The sequence below is a fragment of the Haplochromis burtoni genome, unplaced genomic scaffold, assembly GCF_018398535.1.
Source record: "Haplochromis burtoni strain Fernald_Lab_line unplaced genomic scaffold, NCSU_Asbu1 Contig_61, whole genome shotgun sequence".
NCBI lineage: Eukaryota > Metazoa > Chordata > Actinopteri > Cichliformes > Cichlidae > Haplochromis > Haplochromis burtoni.
The window spans coordinates 838,517-861,874 of NW_024582422.1; the positions used below are offsets into that span (position 1 = coordinate 838,517).

At 43.6% G+C, this 23,358-nt stretch overlaps 1 protein-coding gene across 1 annotated transcript; it reads right to left on the minus strand.

Moving 5' to 3' along the window:
* Positions 1–3,309: 3,309 nt before the first annotated feature.
* Positions 3,310–23,358, minus strand: wdr18 (WD repeat domain 18). The gene is made up of 10 exons (XM_005922970.2): positions 23,087–23,358; positions 21,330–21,440; positions 19,795–19,928; positions 19,408–19,549; positions 18,976–19,119; positions 18,818–18,882; positions 16,832–16,956; positions 8,794–8,957; positions 7,961–8,029; positions 3,310–3,521 (listed from the first exon to the last, which is right to left on the minus strand). Exons 1-10 carry the CDS (start codon positions 23,297–23,299, stop codon positions 3,393–3,395), a joined length of 1,296 nt encoding a protein of 431 aa, XP_005923032.1. The 5' UTR covers positions 23,300–23,358; the 3' UTR covers positions 3,310–3,392.

The following is a 23,358-nucleotide window of genomic DNA, read 5'->3' on the forward strand; positions in this document are numbered from 1 at the left end:
CTCAAACATCTGTAACTGAGACAGGTCAACATGTTCAGCCAGATGTGTGAGGATATGCCCCTAATGCAGGAGGAGGAGGAACAGCTTCTAATGCAGTGTCTTTGAAGGGTTTCAGTCATCCAGGACATAGTCTAAGAAGCTTGAAAATAAAAGTGTCTGGACTTTTTTAAGTTTCTTGAAGACATTTCATTCGGAAGCTTGTTCAGTTCTAAAATCAAATGGTGGAGAGTCTCAGATTTTAAGCCCTAGTGGGAGGATCGTTGACCCACTATTGATTATGTGCTTCATCGCATGAGCCAAGGTGTAAAAAAGGGTGTGGCTCATTATCAGTGGAAGTTTTGGGTGAAACCATGTGTAGGTGGCAGACAAAGGACAGAGAAGTATGAAAGAGGAGTGAAAGAAGTAGGGCTGGGTATCATCACTGATTTCTATAATCGGTTCTGTTCCGATTCACAAGGTCCAGATTCAATTCAATTTTGACCCAGACAGTAGAAATATTATAATTCTGATCATTTATCAGTACATATCCATATATTATGTATCTATGTATAAAAACAAAGCTGACACTTGTAAGACTTTGTCAGAGGTGTGAGCATCACAGCAGATGTATTTGTGTCAAAGTAACTGAGGATAACTGAGAAACAGAAAAACATGAAGGATATTTTCCTGGCCTGGCATTTTATAGCAGAGAACCACCCTAAAAATATTCTGCAGTAGATCAAAAACTGAAGAAAATATGAATCAACATATGGAAATTACCTTACCTGCTGCTGAAGTGAAGCAGAGCAAAGTTACAGAGGTTTTATTAGAGGCACAGCTAAGCAATCACTTGTAAAAGGTTCAATTTCTGAGGCTTTTATGTCAGAAGTTGACAGCACTGAACACAACAGTAGACTGGTGCGTAATTAAGCAGTGAATAATGCAGAAAACTGAGATTTTTGATGGTAAACTGGTCTCTGAGTACACTGAGAGAGAGAGAGAGCTGTACAGGAACTGTGATTTTATTGTGGTGGAAGCAAAACAGCCAAGGTAAGAGGGAATTAATTAATGACGATGTTTATCAAACGTGAAGGGTAGTTTTGATCTTCTTTTGCTGCTGGTTCGGTGAATTTTGGTCAGAGTGGCATCTATGAGATGTCTGCGTACGTGCCGTTGGGTGAACGATCCGCACTTTGTGTTTACATCTTTGTAAGCTTTCACCGTAGATTCTGGTGTTTATGGCAAAAATAAATTTATATAAAAAAATTGATTCAGGATTCAATGAATTGATATCGCGTTATTTAAGCTAAAATAGATTTGAATCGGAAAATTGATTTTTTTTAAAACCCAGCCCTAAAAAAAGAAGCTATCTATATCCACTGTCAACAACCATCTTTGAACAGAGGGCGGGGCTTATGACACCAACTGTCAGCCATATACAATCCAGTTTTGAGATCCTTCCCAGGCACGTTAACACCCACTCACATATTGTGTCAGTTGATCTTAATAGGTCACATGATAGGGTGAGGCAAGGTCTCACAACTCTCAGATTAAATGTCTTCATCCTCCTTCTACTGCAGTGTTTACACACAGGAACATCACATCATTATACCTGTCAAATAAATGAAAAATAAATAAATAAATAAAAAAAATTTTAATTTGCAAAATGGCCATATTTGGAAGAGACGGTGGATTTATTAGCTAATGTGAGCTACTTTCAAACAGACTCACTGCTCAGCAGCATCCAGTCAAAATCCTTGAATTTCACTGTGCACCTAAACTGGAGCTCAGACGTCTTGGAGAGTCTGCTCGTACAATTAACAACATTATTAATATTGTGGTCAGATAGCAGCATTAAAAATGCTACATGCAGGGATTTCAGGTTATGGTACCCTGCTGTGGACATTTCTGCTGAATGTGACACTGACAACTAAAACACTATTAAAGTCCTCTAAACATTTACCTATTAATTGATTAATTTAGCCTAGTATGAAAGGGCACGAGGGACCTCTCCATCAGCAGAAAAAGCTGTAAACGTATGGGAAGTACTAATTGTATGCCTCCTTCAAGCTGTCCAGTGGACTGGAGTCTTTGCCGGGCTGATTCTGTCCTCCGGGCCTTATGTTTGGCACCCTTGCTGATGTAATCCACTAATTCTCACAGTCTTTAACAGAGATGTTCAGCTCAGCCTCTCTCCAAATATCTTTTATACCGGTCATGTGACCAGTAAAACTGATACTGGGGTTTTCTTTGTCCTTGGACTTGTTTAAATAAATGAATCCCTTATCGGGCTCTGGATTGTAGTTTGAGCAAAGACAACATGTAAAAAAAAAAAGGTTTTTGTGGTTTTCCTGTTTGAACTGACAGTTTTCTTCCACCTTCACATGACCTTTAATCTCCGACTTTAATCCAGTTTTCAATTTTTATAATGTGTTTTTTCCCCTCATGTTAGTTTATATTTATATTATGACATCTGGGCTCTTTTTATGTGAACACCTGTCACTGCTGGTTTAAATAAAGGTTGAAAGGCTCAAATGCAGCGTGCCAGTTTAACTATGAACACAAATGAAATGTTTGAATACAGTTTGTTGATATTTAAATCTTCACTTTAAAAAAGAGAGTAGTAAAAACATGAGATTATAAAACAAGTTAAACTGTGTCACATCTTCAAACACCTGATTACAGGAAGGAAAACACGCCTGTCTCCTACTGAAAACACAAAAACATTTACTTTCTGGGGTTTCCTTGTCTGGACGATTGTGTTTTTCTGTGTTGATGTGTGTACAAAGTAATTCACCTGGAAAAGCTGCTGCACACCTTTGTACAGATGTGGACAAAGTGGAACCTGAAATTTAATTCTTCTCTGGTTTTCAGAACCTGGACCCTGATCCAGGAAGCTGGATCAGCTAAAACTCTGAGTTTCTTAAACCTGACTCTCCATCTTTGTAACAGAGAGCTCTGGAAATGTAATCTGATTACATTTACTGCAGATTCCCCATTTACATCCCTGTGATCAGTCATTTATCAGGCTGATCAGTGAATGATTATTGGTCACTATGATGGACAAATGTTGGATCTTAGTGTGAATATCTCAGTAAAAATGGATAGCTGAAATGACTTTCTAAACCAGACGAGTTTAACGAAGCAGCTGCTGAAAGTAACAAGTGTGATCTAAAGGTAATCTGATTACATTTCGTGTTCACAGACAGATCCACCCATGTCAATGACTGTTAAACAACATTTTAATGGTTCAAAGTCTGGAAGTAACCTGAATTGGTCTCGGCACGTGACCCAAAATCACCCAGAAGGAATAATAGGCTCACACACAGGAAGTTTTCCAAAAACTTTTATTTTGTAGAAAAACAAATAAACAAAAAACCCATCACAGTGTGTGTTTGTGTGTGTGAGTGCACTTATGTTGGTTTGGTGAGCAGCTGGCTGGAGAAGTCGTACAAATCTTTGTTCATTTTTTTCAGAGTCTGAACTTCTTCTTCGAGCTCAGCGATTCTAACCTTCGTGTTCTCGCAATCACCAAACACCGACTGAAAACACAAACACAAACAAGCAATTACACATCACAGAAAAAAAAAAAACAATCTCTGTCATCTGTCTCCAAACATCGTCCTCTGCTCAACGAGCTCACCAAAATCACTTTTTTCCCGTCCCTTTAAATACAATACATGACTGGTTCTGCACCAGATGATCCTGCCGCTAGGAGGTGTTTGCCCCTATTATGATCATCAACAGTACCAACAGTAACTGTAACTTCAACATGCTTTCTTTCTAGCGGCCACTCACTAGGGGGTGAAAGTTGTGGTTCTAAAAAGACTCAGTCCTGACATCAAGTTTCAATCAAGTTTAATTTGTAACTCTTTCAAAATGGAGGGTTTTTGCTGTACACTCGTTGGCTGACGACTTGTAATTGACAGGTTGTGAACCAGTCTGTCACAGTCAGAACCCCCCATTAATCACCACATTTGGGTTGAAAACACGATGACGTTGGCAGCAGACACGCTCATAACGAAGCTTCAAAGTGCTAATGATTGACAGCTGCTGTGTCACGTTGGTTACAAGCTAAAAATTAGCATTTTGGTTAAAGATGACCACGACTTCTTCCAGGGATGCCACAGACACCAGCCAACAGGTAAGAAACATGATTTCTGATCATCCTATGATGGACTAAGGTGGGAAAATATTTACCCAGCAAACAGTAAATACTGTTATCTGATTGGCTGGGTTGAGCTGGACCTTAATTGATCTCCATATTACTTGCTGTTCCTAGAGTATTTAAAAGTAGACTGGGAAGCAGAGCCTTTAGTTTTCAAGCCCTTCTTCTATGGAACCAGCTTCCAGTTTGGATTCAGGAGAGAGACACTATCTCTACTTATAGGATTAGGCTTCAAACTTTTCTTTTTCCTAAAGCATATAGTTAGGGCTGAATCAGGTGTTTATACACCTCTCTGCATTAAACCATTAGTTATAATTAATCTCTGGCTCTCTTCCACAGTGTGTCTTTGTCCTGTCTCCTCCCCTCCCCTCAACCGGTTGCAGCAGATGTCCACGCCAGCTTGAGCCTGGTTCTGCTGGAGGTTCCTTCTCCTTAAAACAGAGTTTTTCCTTCCCACTGTCACCAAAGCACTTGCTCATAGGGGGTCAATATGATTGGTGGGGTATTCTGTTTTCTTTAAATTATAGTAGGGTCTTTACATTACAATATAAAGCACCATGAGGTAGGGGTGTGCAATATATCAAGTTTTTCCACATACAACAGTTAAAGCGGCTTTATTGTAACCATTGAGTATAAATTGCCACGGCAATATTAAGCTGTCTGCATATAATTCACTGAGATTTTTTTCCTCACACACGCTGCCAATGCATCATTAACCCCCACCCCACCCCAAAATTTTCTACCTGCCACACTGGGCTGAGCATGCGCATTAATATACTACCAGACAGGGAAAAATATAGCGACAGCTGGAGTTTCAGACTCGCTGTCATTTGGATTTCACAAGGACAATGCTGCACAAAATGCAGTAATTTGCAAAAACATGCCGTAAAACTACATAGGTCAACAATTTTATTTCTTTTTTTTTTTTTGCAATCATCAGAAACCACAAAACACTTTTCTAAACTGTTTTTTCATGCTGATTTCAGGTCTGCTTTCAAATTTTTTTCAGTTACATCAGCCAGATAATTTTGAATTATGAGTAATATTAGTTTGCAATGGACCTTCACACAGTTTTTATTAAACAGGCACCAATCAAGCAACTGTTTCAATATTTTCAGTCAGGCACGCACTGTGGCATAGATATGATGATCAGTGGCAGTCAGCTACCACTGTTTCTTCAAAAAATCCTTAGCATATGATTTTCTTGTGCACACTGTGTCTGGATTGTCAGGGTACAGCGTCCAGCAGTAGTCGGCCATCATGCTCTCATTCTAGAAACCTTAGTAGCGACGCTCCATTAACTGCATGTCCTGATGAAAATGCTCTCCCTGTTCATCACTCACCATGCCAAGATTTTCTGGAAAGAACTCGAGGCCTGAGTGCAGGAAGTGTATTTATTTTCAATGACATGCGACAGCCCAGTTTCTGGTAGGAATCAAGCAGAAGCTGAACTCCTTCCATGTATGCAGAAAACTTGTGGATGCCCAGAAAGCTTTTGCAGAGCCACTTCAATTCCTCCCAAGCTTTGAACTCGGCTGTTGAGAGAGATTGTTTGAAGCCTTCATTCTGCAAAATGAACTTGATCTGTGGACCTATAAATAAACCTTCATTCATTTTTACACCGCTTATGTTTGGAAACCTTTCAGTGGGGTACTGAAAACTGCATGCATTCCCTTTGCCTATGGCCTCAACATGATTCTTCATCAAGCCTAGCTTGATATGGAGAAGCGGCAAAAATATTTCACGCGGCTCAACCAGAGGCAGAAACTCGATACTGCTTTTTCCTGGCTCATAGGCATCTCGTGGCTGCCAGTCACCCTTGACATAATGTTCCACAGTAGATCGGCTGTCCCACGGGCACAGGAAACAGCAGTATTTGGTGAATCCTCCTCGCATTCCCGTCAACATACCAATCACCTTCAGATCACCACCGATGATGTTCCACTAATGAGTTTTATACCCAAATGATTCAAGCAGTGTCTTCATGTTGTCATAGGACTCCCTTAGATGAACAGAATGGGCAATCGGCACACTTGGTTTGGCATTTCCGTTATGGAGTAGGAGTGCCTTCGAGCATTTTTGTAAAGAATGAAAAGACACCATTTAGTTGGAACATGCTGAAGAGTCTGTTGATGTCATGACAATGGCACATTGAGCCGTCAGTTGTGAAGAACGCTGTCAAGTTATGACTTCAACTATGATTGTAGTGAGTTACAGTAACACCCTTGGCAAACAAATGCTTCTGCTTAAGCTTCGAAGCAAGAAGTTCTGCTTTGTCTTTCGATAGATTTAGATCACGAACGAGATAGTTTAGCTCTGCTTGTTTAAAAGTCTCTGGTTCTGAATCTTCATCAGCCAGAACAGATCTGATGGCTCTAGATTGTAACCAGAGGCACCTCGACCGTTTCCGCGTCACCTTCTACAGAAGCGGCAGCACAGGAACAGGCCTTATTGCAGAATCCAGGCTGGTGTAGACAACTTTGTGCTTATCTTTGAATGAAAATTGCTGTTGTATTCACGCGGCAAAAATAGCAATTGTTGAGATGATCTCGTGGTTCCTGCCACACCATCGGGATTGCAAATGGCATTGCTGACTTTCACAGATTTAGCCAGTGCTGCAGTCCATTGGAACAACTGTTGCAGATGACATGCTGAGCCCAAGATTTATCCTGGTCACCCAGAGGGCAGCCAAAGTACAATTTGTACATCTTCTTAAGGTCTATAGTAATCGGGAGACATGCTTTTGTCTTGAATGAACCACACACATAAGAGCAACTGTCTGGATGATTAATACAATCTAGGCACGGTAACAACTGAAATCAATTGCAATTAATGCCGTATGTAACATAAAACACAGGGAACTGGCGTTAAATCTGGTTACATGCTTAGGCTAATTATACCAACTATTATGCAATATATAACTAGCATTATCACAAAAACTGTACGTGCTAGGGAAAAACTAAACACAGATTTGAAATCAGCATGAAAAACACTACAAAACCCAGTGTAGTCCAAAATGAAGACCGTTTTAAACTGTGCACACACAAAGAAAACCAGCTTTGATACCTGTAATTGCTCTTGGTCAGTCGTTTTTATACTGACTGTCTAGACTTTTGTTTCTGTTGATCATTATATTTTTTATTTTACAAATTTTAAATGTTATAAGCACAAAAGTTTGTTTTATTTTTACTCGTGAATTCTTGTTTGATGTTTTTGTTGCTGTGATCTTGCGTTTGTTTGTTAAAAGGTCTAGTGTTGACCACCGAAAGAAACTTAACTGTCACAGGATTGTCATCTGTTAAAAACCTCTGTGTATAACGGATTGTTAAAAAACATAGTTAAATAAAACATTTTAATACAAAAAATATGAATGAAAATATGAAACCACTGAATTGTCGATTTGAATGAGTGTACTGATGCAGTGTTAGGCACTATATGGTTGATAAGAACATTTGTTTTTGTAGGTTATTTAAACATATCATGATATATATCGTGCAAATAAGATTCTCCTCATATCGCCGACCACTACCTTGAGGTGAGTGTTGTTGTGATTTGGCGCTGTATAAATAAAACTCAATTGAACTGAAGCAGTCTCAGAGTCTGAACTTTGACCCCACGCTCCAGACACACACAGGGCTGACCAATAGAGCTGCCTTCTTCACACCATCTCCGACCACCATTGCTATCAATAATCAATAAGACTGACAGGAATGTCAGGCTCAAAGTCAGTTTGTCTCTGACCCTTGGCCAGTTAAACTGTGAGATTGTCAGAGGATGCAAACCAACACTCGACGAAACCTCGCCCCCTCTCACCTTGTCAGTCACGGCGTTCATCAGCGAGTTCAGCGTGTCGGCTTTCTGCAGGTACGTTTCCTCCTCCTCCTGTAAACAAACGGGAAGACCTCTTCAAAGTAAAACCTGTGATGTATCAGCTTTAAGTGAGATGTGCAGATTGTCACTTCAAAATAAAACTGAAATCTTCCACCATAATTACAAAAATAATTTAGCAATAAAATGTAGCACTGCTGTGTGAATCTGGTGATAATGATGAAGACATCTAAAAATTTTATGTCTTGAGAGCTGATCAATTAAACGATGTTAAACACTCCAAACAGGACTGACGATGTTAGCAGGCAAGCTGGTGACAGAGCACTCTGACCTGTCAGGCAATCAAAGCTGTAAATATTGATATTATTGCTTACCCACTGAGCAAACACACGCATTTTTCAAACCCATCGTCATTACAGCAGAGAGTGTGTGTGTGTGTGTGTCTCAGCCTCATTAGCATAAACTGCTCTGAGGCTGCTTATGAAAGTTTCCCTCTCATTGTGTATGCATTTGTGCGTGTCTATGTCACCTTCCTCCTTCAGAGGGATCGATGTGTTTGAGCTGCAGCTTCATGTTTTATTTAAACGTTTCCTCAAATTGTGTTTGAACTTTCCATCTTTACGTTCAGCCTTCACCTGCACAGCTCCTTCGTTCACCCGTGTGTGTGTGTGTTTTCATTTCTACCCTGTCATGTCAGAATTTCTTGTTGTTGTGGCTCCCATCTATGAAAATAAACTGCTCAGACATTCATTTGGTTTTTACTTCCGTAAACAGGAAGCTCAATTATGGAAGACACAAGGAAGAACGGCAGCACTCACCTGTGTGTGGAGCCTGAGGCGGACACACACCTCCCCCGGCTCACCGCCGTCGCTCTCGGAGGCATGCAGGTGTCGGCTGAAGCGTGGCAGAGGGACGGCGGGCCGACTGTCAGGCAGGAACATGTTAGCGGGAGCTGGCGTGATGATGGCGTTTGTCACTGGCCCTAAACACACAAACAGGAAGTGATGTCGCGGTGCTCAGGAAGTGTCGTTTGTGGATGGAGAGACATAATCACTACAGAAGAAATTTTGCTTCCTGTGTAAATTCCACGACACGCATGATCCTCTGCTAACCCCACATCGCTCATGACATCATCAGCTCATTAACCATTAGGTCATAGGTATGAACAGGAACCGGCCAATCAGGGGCCAACTGACCAGAGACATTAGCTGAATGACAATGACCCCTAAGGTGATGAGTGCACGTGAGTTTCCTCGGTGAGTCACGGGTGTAAATGGCGACATGTCCAGGGTGAATGTCGCCTCTTGCCCCATGGCAGCTGGGATAGGCTCCGCCCCGCTGGGGTGATAAAGACGATGTAGGGAGCTCCTGAAGGTCAAAACTGTTTCTTCTTCTTTCGTGATAGCTCCACGGTGTTGTTTAAATAAAGCTGTTTGTTTTTGAATAACATTGAAGCCCATGTTTACATCACTTCCTGTCATCTTGGCTTTCAAGAACATATCAGTCTCTTAGATGAAACAGGAAGCAAGTCAGTGATGTCATGTAACCAGGCTGAAACTGTACCGACCTGAAACATGCAAATGATGACAGGCTGCAGATTAAAAAGCCACTTAGGTGAAACAAAATTAGGGTTTTTTGCTTACTTGTTTTGTAACCTTTAACATTTTTTGGTGCGTTGGTTCTATTACACGTCTGCAGAGGCCAAGCCTACACTTGAAGCCATTGAGGTTTTCGTTGGCGGGAGTGACGCGATGCCGCTGTTATTCCACTTCCAGCAGTTGTATTTGTTGTTCCACAGTTCTCTTTATCCAACATCATTTATCATAACAGCGTCACAATCTGTTTGCTCCTTCCGAATAACAACACCTGGAGCTAATTATGTGTATCTACCTTAAATACATTCACATAAACTCGCAGGAAACTCGCGGAGTAATACGTACTATGCTTCAACATAAACAAAAACGCACTGTTGGTTTCCTGCACGTGCTCAGTTCTTATCTACTGATGTTCGTTGGTCTGCCCTCAGCAGCTCCTTCGGCTGATAAAACCTTAATTGTCCTGCAGTGTTTCCTCATTCGGCACACTGACAGAACCTCTCTCGAGCACCAGAACAGAACAAGAAGAGACGAGTGGGCCTGACCTTACCATCTGACCATCAAACATTTATTACATCAACCTCATCAGATGTGCCTGCCTGAAGTTAGCTTAAACTTTTACACACAGCCTCATTGACAGACCAGGACTTCACCTCCACCACCTGATTGCATACTGTATGTCAGCTCCTCTAGGACTAACACAATATCAACATGTGTTGACCCATAACCAATACGTACTGACGACCATCAGTTTTTGATCACACCCAAACAAACCTCTTCTGTCACAAAGGCCTTGGCCCGTGTGACAGAAGAGGATGCTGGAGAGGGAAGATGGAGGCAGATCATCCCTCCCTGAAGGGAGCATGAGAAAGGAGGAGGAGGAGAAGAAGCTGTCCACTGTCACTTGACGTTTCCATCACAGGTGCCTTTGATTTGGTGTTCTACAAATGAAGAGTATTAAAAACTGAAAATAGAGCAAAGTGTCTGAGTTTGTGAAGGACATTCAGAGAAACTCGTGTGAAATATTAAAGTTCTTCTGGTTCATCAGTAAAATATTCAAGCTGCTGCACTCAAGTCACATTAGGAGGAGCTGATGGACATCAACAGATGGCGATCACCTCAATAACACATGACTGCTTCTGCGCTCTGCAGCAGGGGCAAGCTCACTTTGTTCCTAAAAGCTGCCAGGCCACATGACCTACATGATCATTTATCAATGAGACTCATGAAGCAGACGGGATTATTAAGATCCCGAAATTCATCACGATTCGGATTAGCACCAGGTAAATCACACCACTGATGTGTTTGGTCCTGATGAACGCTACCTGTGACAGGTTCTCTGTCAGGCATGTCTGACCTCAAGTTTTCAGACCTCGGCTAATTTTGCCGCGATCGCTGTGTCAGTCCCTCAGACAGCTGCGGTCTGCACAAACACGTTCAGGTGTTTTTGTGGGAAGAATGGAAACAGGAGGATCTGCGTGTGAATAACCCGAGCGTGTTCTGTCAGTCGTAAATGTCTCTGAAATGTGGCGCTTTATTCCAAACGGGTGGTTCTAGCAGCAGCAAGTTGGCGTCTAGCGCCATAAAGATCTGCACAGATGAATGAAAATCATGGAATATTCCAGACCAATGTCCAGTCAGGGCCCGCCGTGAAGCAGTTAAATAATCCAATCATCATCACTGGCAAAAACAACTGAGGTCAAAACATTCAGCGGTCAAAGGTTAAATAACAAGGTCCATGGTGGCTCTCCTCCACCTATTGAAGATTCCTCTGGCTGCTGATTGAGACAAGGACACTGTGTGTGTGCGTGAGAGAGAGTGAGAGAACAAGTTTAAAGTGCCATCTGAAACCACGGTGACCACGGGTCCTCTGAGAAACTGTCCCACTGCAACTCATCAACCTATCATCAACACTCGTCCATCAGCTGCAACAGCCAATCAGGTCAGGACAAACACAGGAATTGGAATGGCACCTTTAATCTCCTCTGCTTCCTTCACTTGCAGCCAATCAAAAGGAGCGGCTCTGAGCGAGGCGTGCTCCATCAGTAAATCTGCCGCCACGCTGACACGCTGCCAGACTCATTTCACGCCAACAGAAGCTCCAAACCGCAGCGCGTGGGAGCGGATTTACTGCATCTGCCTCCACCTTCAGCCCTCCATAACAGCCCTCTATAACAGCCGTCTGCACCTCCACCTCACCGCTCTGTATTCACTCCGCCTTCAGCGCCTCAGCTCACTGTCACTCTAACTTCCTGTCTGGGGACTTTTAAAATTAATTTCCCTGAGATTAGCTCGAGGATCTGTTTAAGAGTCTGAAGGATGACAAATCGCTCGGGAGACGACAAAGCATCTGAGCTGACTGACACGCCTGAGCCCCGAAACAGGAAGTGGCTCATTTACACACAGAAAGAAACAAGCGAGCTGACCTCACCTGTTCACTCTAAACAGCTTTTTTTATTACCTGTACTCAGGTAGCAGCTTCACCTCTAGCAGCCGCTTCACCGTGCTCCTCGCTGTGAGACCAGCTGGCGGCAGCGTCTTTCAAAGGTTAATGTGAAACTGGTCCGACTGCAGCAGCTGCTGAAGATGTTTTATCTGCTCAGAAAACAGTTTACAGCAGACTGAAGACCACGGCCGTGTGACCACGACTCAGAGTCTGTTCACCTGAAGGTTTCCCATGAGGAGTTGAGCCACGCCCACCACGCCCCCTCCCCACCAGAGCAAATCTTATGCTTAGCAATTCTGAAATCTACCCACCCATCCATCCCGCCATCCATCAACTTTTCCATTGTCCACCTCCTTAAACTCTGATGCATGCAGCATGCTGCCCCAGCTTCAGATGTTCAAAAATAAAGTTCAAGACGCTTTTGCCTGCAGGTTAAACTTCTACAGCCTCACACATTACAGCTCCACTCCTGAGAGCCAGCAGCTTCATCTTTGACCTAGAGCACCAGACACATAATGTGCCAATTTAAAATATGGAATAAGCTGTTTGATTGGCTCCTAGGTTAGCATGACGCTAAATGTTTAATACTCTAAAGTTTGTGATCAAAATACTTTCAAACACTGCTCTGGCTTATCGATCAGCCAGAGCAGGCGATTCCAACACCAGATCAATAAGTATAAAAGCAGTTGCTGAACCAGGTTTATACCTGCAGTCTGACCTGGGGGTTCAGTCCCCAGGCATGTCAGTGCCTCGGTCAGATGCAGCTGATAGCTCATCTGATTTCAACTAAGCTGCCGCTCCTCAATAAAACCAATCCCTAAGAGACTATGCTCAGGGTGAGAAACTCCACCAGCAAAACATAATGACCGCCAGGTCACCTTGCAGGTGAGCTGAAAGAAGCTCAGACATAGATTTCAAAATGAAAGTGTTTATAAACCTTAAAAAGCAGCTTAAATATTTTTGAGCTTTTATATGAAAGTCAATGATACAATGATTCAAGGTGAAACAAAGTAAATGTGTGTGTCTACCACTGAGTCTCTGCATGACTGCTGCCATTTACTGAAGGGTCATTCTGATATTTATGAGATTTTATTTTGAAAAGCCATAAAAACTGGCATCACTTACAGTCCCTGATGAGTTTTAAAAAGTCTAGCACACTTCCTGTAACACCTGTTAGTCATTTAAACTTTGAATGACGTGTCTATGATAAAGAAAGGGTTTTTATCTGAGATGTCCTCCCAGTAAAACAAAGGCAAAGGGGGGTTCAAAGCTGAGGGAAAGTTAAACATCAAAATGTAGGTGGAATGATAATAATAACTGGTGCTGATGCTCAGTTATTTAATTAAAAACTGTAAATCTCTAGGGGACCCGCAGGCTCTGTTTTAACACATAGTTTAAGGGTTTCTCTCAGAAGGATGTCCTCACTCTTACATCATAAATAAAATCCCCGAGCAGTGAAACTCAGGAGGTTTATACTGAAAAGTCCGAGCAGAATTCCTGCTTGTTGTGCTAATAGAAACGGGCTAATTATCCCCCACTCAATTACACATATTGATCGTCTGCTTGGCTCCGGCTGCTGGAATTACACTAATGGTCCAAATGTGGTCCAGAACGACAGATAAATCAGGCTGAGTGTGTTAGAGGCTGAAGGGCTGCCAACACACTGCAGACACTCTGAGGAAACACCCTCAGCTGGTTCGGAGCCTCTCACCTGGATGTTTTATCGATATTCCACTAAACCAGGGGTCTCAAACTTAAATGAGCCATGGGCCAATCCTGGCACTGTCATCTCATTGCAGGGCCACTTTAGTGTTCAAGTAGTACAAAAAACCAAACAAGAAACAAACCCACAAATATTTCAGAAAATGTTTTGTTTGTTTTTTTATTTCAAATACTGTATAACAACACAATTTTTTTCTCCCTCTTAACTAACTGAAGCCTTTCATTTAACTACCAAATAAACACATTGGTCCTCTCTTTCTGGCCACACACATGGCAGCACTTCTGCTATCATTTTGTTTGTATTCAACAATACAAAGTGGCAGCCCCCGGGCCGCCACTTTGAGACCCCTGCACTAAACAAACCTATGAAAGACACTTATCACATCAACTGCTTCATGAGCTGAAGGAAAGTTTTTTGGGGGGTTTTTTAATAACATAAATCTGCAGTTCATCTACCGTCCAGCAGAGGCAGCAGTGAATCTATCTCTATGTTAAAATTAACAAGTTTACAACCAGATAGAAAAACTGGTTTAGCCTCTAAAGATAATTTCTCTTTTCACAACAACTGTACAGGTGAAGAATGTTTTTAGAAAACAACTGTTTGCATTATTGGGGACATGGCCTCTTTGATTGCAGACAGCTAGCCACCTGTCAAAGCTTCACCAAAGCCTAATTTTACTGAGTGTGGATGTTAATGTAACGCAAGTATGCAGATTAGTTGCTAACATAATTTAGCTCATCTTAAAAACTGTCAGATTCTTTCATCTGAGCACAGCGCCCCCCCCCATCAGTAGCACTGATAACTGCAGGTGGTGAGTCTTCATCAAGTTTTCATTGAATGCCGTTTGTTTACTGAGATACTCCTGAGATCATTGCATTTAATTTAATACTATCAAACATAAAAGAGAATCATTGAAACTGTCAGGCAAATGTGGGCTGCTGAAATGAAAGTTTCCATGTTTTGCGATGTCACAGAAATCATTTATCTTATCTCTATCGTGATAATTCCTTTCTTCTGCGAGTCAGCTTCCTGTCTGTGGTTCTCTTACAGACTCTGATCATAATTCAGCTGCTGATGATTTGTCTCAGCAAAAAGTCTCAGGATTGTAGTGAAGATGAATCTCTGGGAGGTAAAAGCAGCAGTTAAATGTCAGCACTGCAGATGGGCTGCCTCGCAATAGCCTTCCTGTATGGCCATCACACTAATCCCACCCACCAGCTCTTCCCAAAAGTTCCTTTTTAGTTGAACAACAAAAATCCAGCAGCTCAATTAGAGAACACATCAGGAAGCGACTCTGACGCGTCACACCAAGGACACCGTCCAAACAGCTTATCTATGACATTAGGAAATACCTGGCGACTACAACAGTAACCTACAGCCACATGAATGGACAGCTTGCCACGCCATGGAGTTGGCAGCTTCATGTTTAATAGTTGAAAAAATTTAAAGAAAACCTGCAGTTTGCAGGAACGCCACAAAGACAACTCAACTGAGCCATCAAAATGTAGGTGGAATGATAATAATAACTGGTGCAGATGGTCAGTTATTTAATTAAAAACTGTAAATCTCTAGGGGACCCGCAGGCTCTGTTTTAACACATCGTTTAAGGGTTTCTCTCGGAAGGGTGTCCTCGCTCTTACATCATAAATAAAATCCCCGAGGAGTGAAACTTTGTGCTGAAAAGTCCGAGCAGAAGACAACTCAACTGAGCCACTGATGTTTGTCAGAAAATGCTGTCACGCTCAGGTGTACGGTTCAATGCAGCATGGTGTGTTCAAGTGTCACTGTGTTTTTTATTCTAGTACGATGTGTTCAGGGGCCCTCAGAGCTGTCAGTGTTTCCCCGCAGCCTCTCGGGGTAATGAGTCCTGAGATGAGGTGGCGGCAGCAGAGAGAGGTGGTCTCGCCTCGTCGCCTGCAGGAGCGGTGCTCTGCTGTCAGATGGATGTTTCTTTATAACAGTCGCAGATCTGACACGTTGAGAAACGGCGGAGGAGGCAGGAGAACTCTGACTGATGCACACCTCCCCCTCCTCGCTTCTCATGAACTCTTCATGAACCTCTCACTTTATTTGGTTTATTTCACAGCAGCTCAGATAATCAATCGCGCGCACACACACAATGTGTTCGATAACAGTGATGGGATGCAGCGTCTCCTCTGAGCTTAGCACCTGTAGATGGATCTCAAATGACGTCTCTGAGGATCACGTGATCCTGAGCCAATCACAGCATCTCAGATCCGAGACTTCTGCACCGACTTGCCTCAGTCAAACCCAACCATCAAATGATCTACTTCCTGTGAGGCATCATTGTTCTCACCATAATCAAATGAAACAAAATAACTGATTAAAAATGGCGAGGAAATGTTTCCTCATAGACCAGTGCTGAGGGGAGCACATTGGTCATGTTTAGTGAAGCCAGGTTAAAAATTCTTCAGCAGCAGGTGAGGTTTGAGATGGCAGGAATTATGTTCTATGGTGTTTCATCACGCTGATGAGTCCGACTCTGCACACGTCAGGTAAAACCATCAGACGGGCTGAGAGCGAGCACCTCCTCTCGCCTTTTTGTGAGGAGCTGAATCTGCTCTGCTGAGACGAATCCTTTTGAGGCGTTGTCGTCATGGAGGATGAAGCTTTCTCTTTAAATTCACTCTGGCTCTTTGTGAGCAGAAACGTGACCGGGAGGGGGGGGAGGGTGAGCCGCGCATCCGGCCAAAGCAGGGATTACGGTCGCTGACGGCCGTTTGAAGTGAGACGAATTTGGCGCGGAGGATTTGGTTAATTACAAAATGTCAGTCACGATCACGGCGGGGAGGTCCCTTCTCGTGTTCCTGTCAGAACCACACCGCCGCTCATCATCAAGCAGACACCAGAGGAGGAGACGGCGCCGCCAGCGTCACCACTCATTAATAACCCAGCAGCAGCTGAGGAGGAGGCATTTAAACAGCACCTCCCTGAGGTGACAGCTTAAAAGTGCAGCTTCCATTGACCCACATGTAACCAGAAGTAGATCTCAAGCTGAGATTTCTTTTGAGCAAGGCAGCACAGATAGAAAAACTATCAACCCTGATGATGTCACACGGTGCGGGACTTACCTTTGTGTGTGAGGCAGCGGATGCTCTGTTTGCTCTGAATGTCCCACAGTCTAACCGTTTCATCGTGTGACCCTGACAGCAGGAGAGTCCCGTCCATCGACACTGAGAGACACGTCACCATGTTCCTGAGGAGAACACAGAATACAGTTAATAAACCCTAATCAACAATCATCCTGAACCTTGATCATTGAAGTTAATCCACAGTAAACACCTGTTAGAAGGGCTTCCTCTGACGTGTGTTATTCACTACCATCTGGATTATTTCACCGATGGAGACAAGAGCTCTTCATCACACGTATCGTTTTCCCCACACCTGTTTTCAGTTTACGGTCGTTCATATTTCCTACCACACCCACTGCTTGGCGAGCTTGGAATTAATGAAGAGACAGCCCACCACCATTTATCGCCGTGATGTCACACCTCAGCCCAAGCAAACTCCCACAAGTCTGACGAGAAGCACCGTGAAAACGTGGACAATACTCTGCTGTGATAAAGAACTGGTCGCCTGGCATGGTCATATCCTGTTGACGGTCTACATGTTATTCATTTATTTTCAAACATGGAGATAAAACTGTTTGTACAACACATGAAGTTTCTTAATTTTCTGCTACTCATATTAGGCCCCAGCCACACTCCGTCTGAAGCCCCGCCCCACTTGTTCTACCTTTGTGCTTAAACGTCGTGACTGTTACAGACGATGAAGGTTAATTATCGGTGGACTCGCTGACCTCCAAACGCTCGACGTGATCACCAGCGCCGCTCCTCGCACCGTACCGGAAACACAATTTGTTCCACACACATGAAAATACTCGCACTTCCTGTCACCGCCACAGAGAAATGGTTGGTGTCAGATTAAACTCACTGAAGCAATCCCGTCCTTTCTACAGATTTTCACCCTCTGCTTTCAGTGAACAAGCCTTTTACTGCAAAAGGAACAGGAAATGACCCAGGGCTATCCGCTGATATAAATCTTTACAGACAAATTTCCAACTTGTCACACAGTGGAAATTTGTGTTTGTTTTATGCTACGTTTTATTCTGATTTTAGCGTTTATTTGTATGTATAGTATTGATGTTATTTGCATCATTTTTGTGTTTTGCATAATGTTGCTATAATCCACTGTGGAATGGTTGCATCTGTGGAGGTGTGGGTGGGCCCTGAGGTGGCTTATCAGCGGTCGAACAGACTTGTTAAAAGAAAAGGACAGGCACAGGCTCGAGAGGAAGGAGGAACCAGGCGTGGGAGAGAAGGACATGCTACCGGATCGCCAGGTGAAACGGCTTCCAATGTTGTTTGCCGGGTGCAGCCGTGTTGGGGGAGGGTCACCGTGGCTATTAGCCAGGCCAGCTTCACGGATGACGTTTCTGTCCAGTGTCTGTCTGTTTACAGGGCGGTGCCACGAGGGAAGTAGCAGCTAGCAAGAGACTCAAGTGCGGAGCGCAGCTGGGTTGTGATGTGACGAGCCTGATAGAGAGAGAGGACGGAGATGGGAGTTTCTCCTCGTCCTCCTGAAACTAGGCTGGCGTGATCCAAAAATCAGAAGAGGAATTCCTCTCTCTTTGTACATATAAGGAACATTTGTCTTAGGTTGTAGGACAATTTTATCGCGGCACTGGGCGGGATTTAATGTACAAAGAACATCTTATTGCAAAAGTTGTTCAAAAGAATTGTGTTTATTTATTCCTGGTCTCCTCCTCAGGGAATAAACTGCGTGTGATTAAGACCTGCTCAGTCTCTCCTCCCTGGGTTTCTGATACACGTGTTCCCCCTCGTATTCTAAGAACTTGTGGCGTGACATTTAGGCCCACCAGCTTTAATGTCCACACAGTTTTTTTCTCACTATTACTATTAAAAAAAAAAAAGGTAAAAACGGTTCATCAAAGCTTCTAGCGTGAGACTTTATTTTGAAAAGAAGAAAAAAGAAAGCTGGTTTTCGTGCACACACACGACCATATTCCTGCAAACAAACGCCAGCGGCTGTCTCACCTGTGACCTTTAAACACCTGATTCCCCTCGCCATCCGACTGGAACGACTTTTCCCGACCGAGACTCTGCAAACAGTTCAAACAGGTAAACTTTATCGTCTCCCCTTAAAGCTGGGAGGAGTCAAAACATGATTGGGTGAGAAAATGAGACAGACTCACCTGGCTGCACAGAGACACTTGGAAAATATTTCCATCACTTCCTCCACAGAACACGAAGTACTCAGCAGGGTCAAAGGTCACAGACATGATCTCCACATCAAAGAGGATCGAGAGGAGTAGCTCGCCTGAGGACAGCTCCCATACCTAGACAATTAGCAGAAACAAACAGCTCTAAGACTGTGATGACTGATATTTTACTGTGCTGAGCTCTGATTGGTATGATTTAACCCATTACTACATGAACTGCAGACACAGACACAGTTTCAAGACACTAATTTGTTTAGAGAAACTAAACAAAGTAAGCTTCCTCCTCAATACCACGCTAACTCCTGTTCTTGATTATGGTGAGATGAAGATCATCAGCTGCCCGCTTTACCTGGGTCACAGCTGTCTGGATCGCTGAGTGACATGAGCAGAGGTGCACAAACTCACCTTCACTGTCTGGTCTAAGGAGGCGGTGGCGACTCGAGCCTGAGCTCCCATCAGGCCGCAGTGCAGGTCTGTGATTGGCAGAGAGTGACGAGACATGATGTGGCGAGGCTCAGGGGCGTGGCTTACATCCAGTTGGACAACACTGAAACACAGTGAACAGAGTAAGTGAGTCAGAGATCCGTATGGCACATCTCAGAGTCACAGGCAACGCGCCGACCTTACCAGGCAAGTCTGAATTTTATAAAACACACACACACCTAAAGCTGCACCTGCTGGACACTGCGCCTCTCTCCTGGCTGACTTCACATTAGTCTTCTTGTCATGAAACACCTTACTCCTGATTAAAAGCAACAGAACGCTCCAGATGTGTTTTCAGGTATGTCTCACCTTGACAGACTCCACACCAGAGCCAGGTTGTCTTTTCCACCAGAAACAAAATGGCTGCTGTCATCAGTGAACTTCAGACAGGTGACGTCCTGATAGTGACGACTGAGGACAGACAGCAGTTTACCTGTGCACACCTGATCAGTGAGAAAACAAAGTAAACAAACCTGAACAAAGAGACAAAACCCCCCCCCCTAAAAACGACAAAAACATAAAAGGAAGAACTGTCTCTCCAAGCTCTTCCTGAAATGTTTGAATCCTCGTTCCAATCAGCTCCTTCAGCCTCTGATCACCTCCATATGTCTGCTGGAGCTTTATTCTAACATTGAACCTGCAGGAGGTCCAGATGTTCTCATGAACCAGTTTTAGTGAGTTAGTCTTAGCACAGCGCGAGCTGATCTCCAATCCTGTGTTCACATTTCACTTTACAAACCCTCCTCCATGCATTCAGCTTCTACTGTGACCTCTCTGATGAACAGGATGTAAACAGCTGAGGAGCTCTGAGATGGTGATGCTCTTTCTTAAACTCCTCTGTCAGCATCATCTAAGCAGCTTTTTGTGGTGTCAGTAAGTCAATAATGAGCTTTTACGTTAAACACCTGGAGATGCTTACAGACGTGTTTTTTGTTCAGATTAACTTTATCTGTTAGTTCTTCAGAGAACACAAGAATATGAGAATCTTTTCTCCACACGAATGTGGGTAGCTGTGCTTCTTATTCTTGTGTGGGTTCTCTCCTGGTTCTCAGAGTTCCTTCCCCAGTCCAAGTCCTGACTGAGCCTGAGTGCTGATCCGTCTCTATGTTAACCCTGTGATAAACCGGAGACCTGTCAATGTGTACCTGGTGTCACCTATAGCTCAGATAATCTCCTCCCCCAGCAAGACTAAATTAAATAAGAGTGAAACAGATGGATGGATGTATTCTAAACTTTGTTTGGTCAATATTTTCTTTTTGGTAACAACTGTTCCTGTAATATTGGCAAGTCTGGGTTTTTTTGTTGTTGTTTTTTTTTTTAAATGGTGCCACATTTGTAGAGAAAAGGCATTCGTGGGTTGAGCAACAGAGTTCAGTTATGTGGGCTGTACCCATGACAAACCAAATCTTCTCTGCCAATGCTAAACAGCTGCTATTGACTCTCTTTTGTGTAACATATATTGGATCGGATGACTGAAGTCTGAAGAAACAAGACATGTTTAACAGTTTATTTACTGAACTGAACAATCAGGGGCCTCACGAGCATCTGTACAAACCACACAGAGCCACAACAGCCTGGCACTTCCTCATCACACTGGTCACCAGCTTGATCACAGACTGGTGCAATCCAATTCATCAAAGGGCAGATTGCTTACTGACCGCTTGATTGATGAGTGACCAGGATGAATGAATGCTGCTGAACAGTAACTTCACATCAGTAGAGTTACTGAAAGAACTTGTGATTTGCATCATGCTGTCTGCCTATTGAGTCGTACAGCACAGGCTAAACAGGATCTTAAAAATTAATAAATTACATTCAGCCAATCAGAGCTTGAATAGACTCACCTCCCACAGGTAAATGGCCTCAGCGACTCCAGCAGCAAGAAAGAGTCCATTAGGTGAAGCAGAAAGACAAGTGACCACACCGGGACACACGATCTTCTGCTGCAGCTGATCCTGAACAACAAAAGAACAAGTGGGTGTGTCTACGAGGGAAGATCAACATATCCAGGCTTACTCTGTTCGCTGGCTTAACAAAATTTAAAAAGCCCAGTCAGAGATTATCAGAGACCATGAATATCAGAACATGGGCATCAGCTTGGTGTTTAACCCCCCATCTTCTTTTCTGCTTTAGGCTCTGAGCATGATCAGACATTCAATTTTCACTTCAATACCATTTTATTTACATACATCACCAAATCACAGCAACAGTTGCCCTAAGGTAATGCCATCCAGGTACCACACTTCATGGAGCTGTATACAGTTCAGAGCTCTGATGTCTCACATTAGAAACAAACATAAACCCCAGCAAACATTTTTATTGTGACGCTTTGTGTGCTTCTGATGATTGGGTATTTCCAGCAGCATTTCTTTTTATTTTCTTTAAAGACGTCTATCAGAGTTGCTAGAGGAAATTAAAAGAGGAAACGCAGTGTGAATAACATTTTTGCTACCAAAATAAAACTAGATCAAATACAATAAAGCAAGAACTGAAAACAATATTTGATGATCTCCATTGTGCGCTGAGCAGTTCAGATTACCCGAGGCCCCTGAGCGGGTCCTGGAGAGCGCCACATCTGGAGACCTACTTCTTTAACGCCCCTCCAAGCACCAGCACAGCTGCTCCTCTGATAGGAGGACATGGGGCTTAGTTGATGCATTTTGTGGAACATGACCCAGTGGTCTTAGCTAACTATAGGCCAATCTCCAACCTTCCTTTCATATCAAAAACACTTGAAAAAGTAGTTGAAAAACATCTCTGATCATCTGCAGAGAAATGGCTTATTTGAAGAGTTTCAATCAGGTTTCAGAGCTCATCACAACACAAAAACAGCTTTAGTGAAGGTTACAAATGATCGTCTTATGGCCTCTGACAGTGGACTCATCTTTCTGCTTGTCCTGCTATACCTCAGTGCAGTGTTCGATACTATCCAATCCATGAAGCCTGATAACACACACCAAGTAGTTAAACTGCAGGACTGTCTTAAAGATAAAGACCTGGATGACCTCTAATTTTCTGCTTCCAAATTCAGATATCAAACTGAGGTGATGGAACCTTCAAGGGAAAGTCAGACACAGGTCAGCAAGGTTCAAACAACACGTGATCAGCGACCATCACCACAGTGACCTGCAGCACACCCTCAACACTCTGAGAACGGCTCTGCGTACCTGCTGTACCACCAGGTGTGTCCATGTTACATTTGAGCAGCAGGCTTTCAAGGTAGAATGCTTCAAGGAAGAAACTGCACATCTGTAGGATGTCTCAACAAGACCTGTGTGTACTAACACAGCAGTCTGTGCGAAAACACGTGGACTCACGAATCAGCTTCTTTAACGCTGAGCTGCAGCCATCACACAGGTAAGGTGTGAGGACAGATAAACGGGATTCGGTAGGGGGTTCGAGTGGTTCTGACAACGGCTCTACTTTTTCTTTTTCACAGAATTAAAGTGTCAGCTTTCTAAACGCTTTGTTTACACCTTTAGAGGGACTGCGGGTTTTTGAGCCCCTGTCCGCGCTGAGCGGCGGAGCGTTACTTTGGTGACTCTCGCCTAGTGAGCGAGGTGGGCTCAGGTGAGCTCAGCTGGGCCAGGTGCTGTCCTACCTTTCTCTGCAGCTCCCACACGTTGATGAAGTTCTTGCCGAGCTGCGCGGACAGCAGGTACTCCCCGCCGAGCACCGTGAGGCTGCGAGCGCCGCTGTTCCCGCCGCGGTACGAGAGCAGACTGGAGCCGCTGTGCGGGTCGAACACGGTGCAGTTCCACAGCTGGGACCCCGAATCGCTGCTCAGCAGGACCTCCAGAGGAGCCGCCATCATCCACACACACCGGCCACCGCCGTACACTCTACGTCACGTCCGAGACCGACACGTCACGT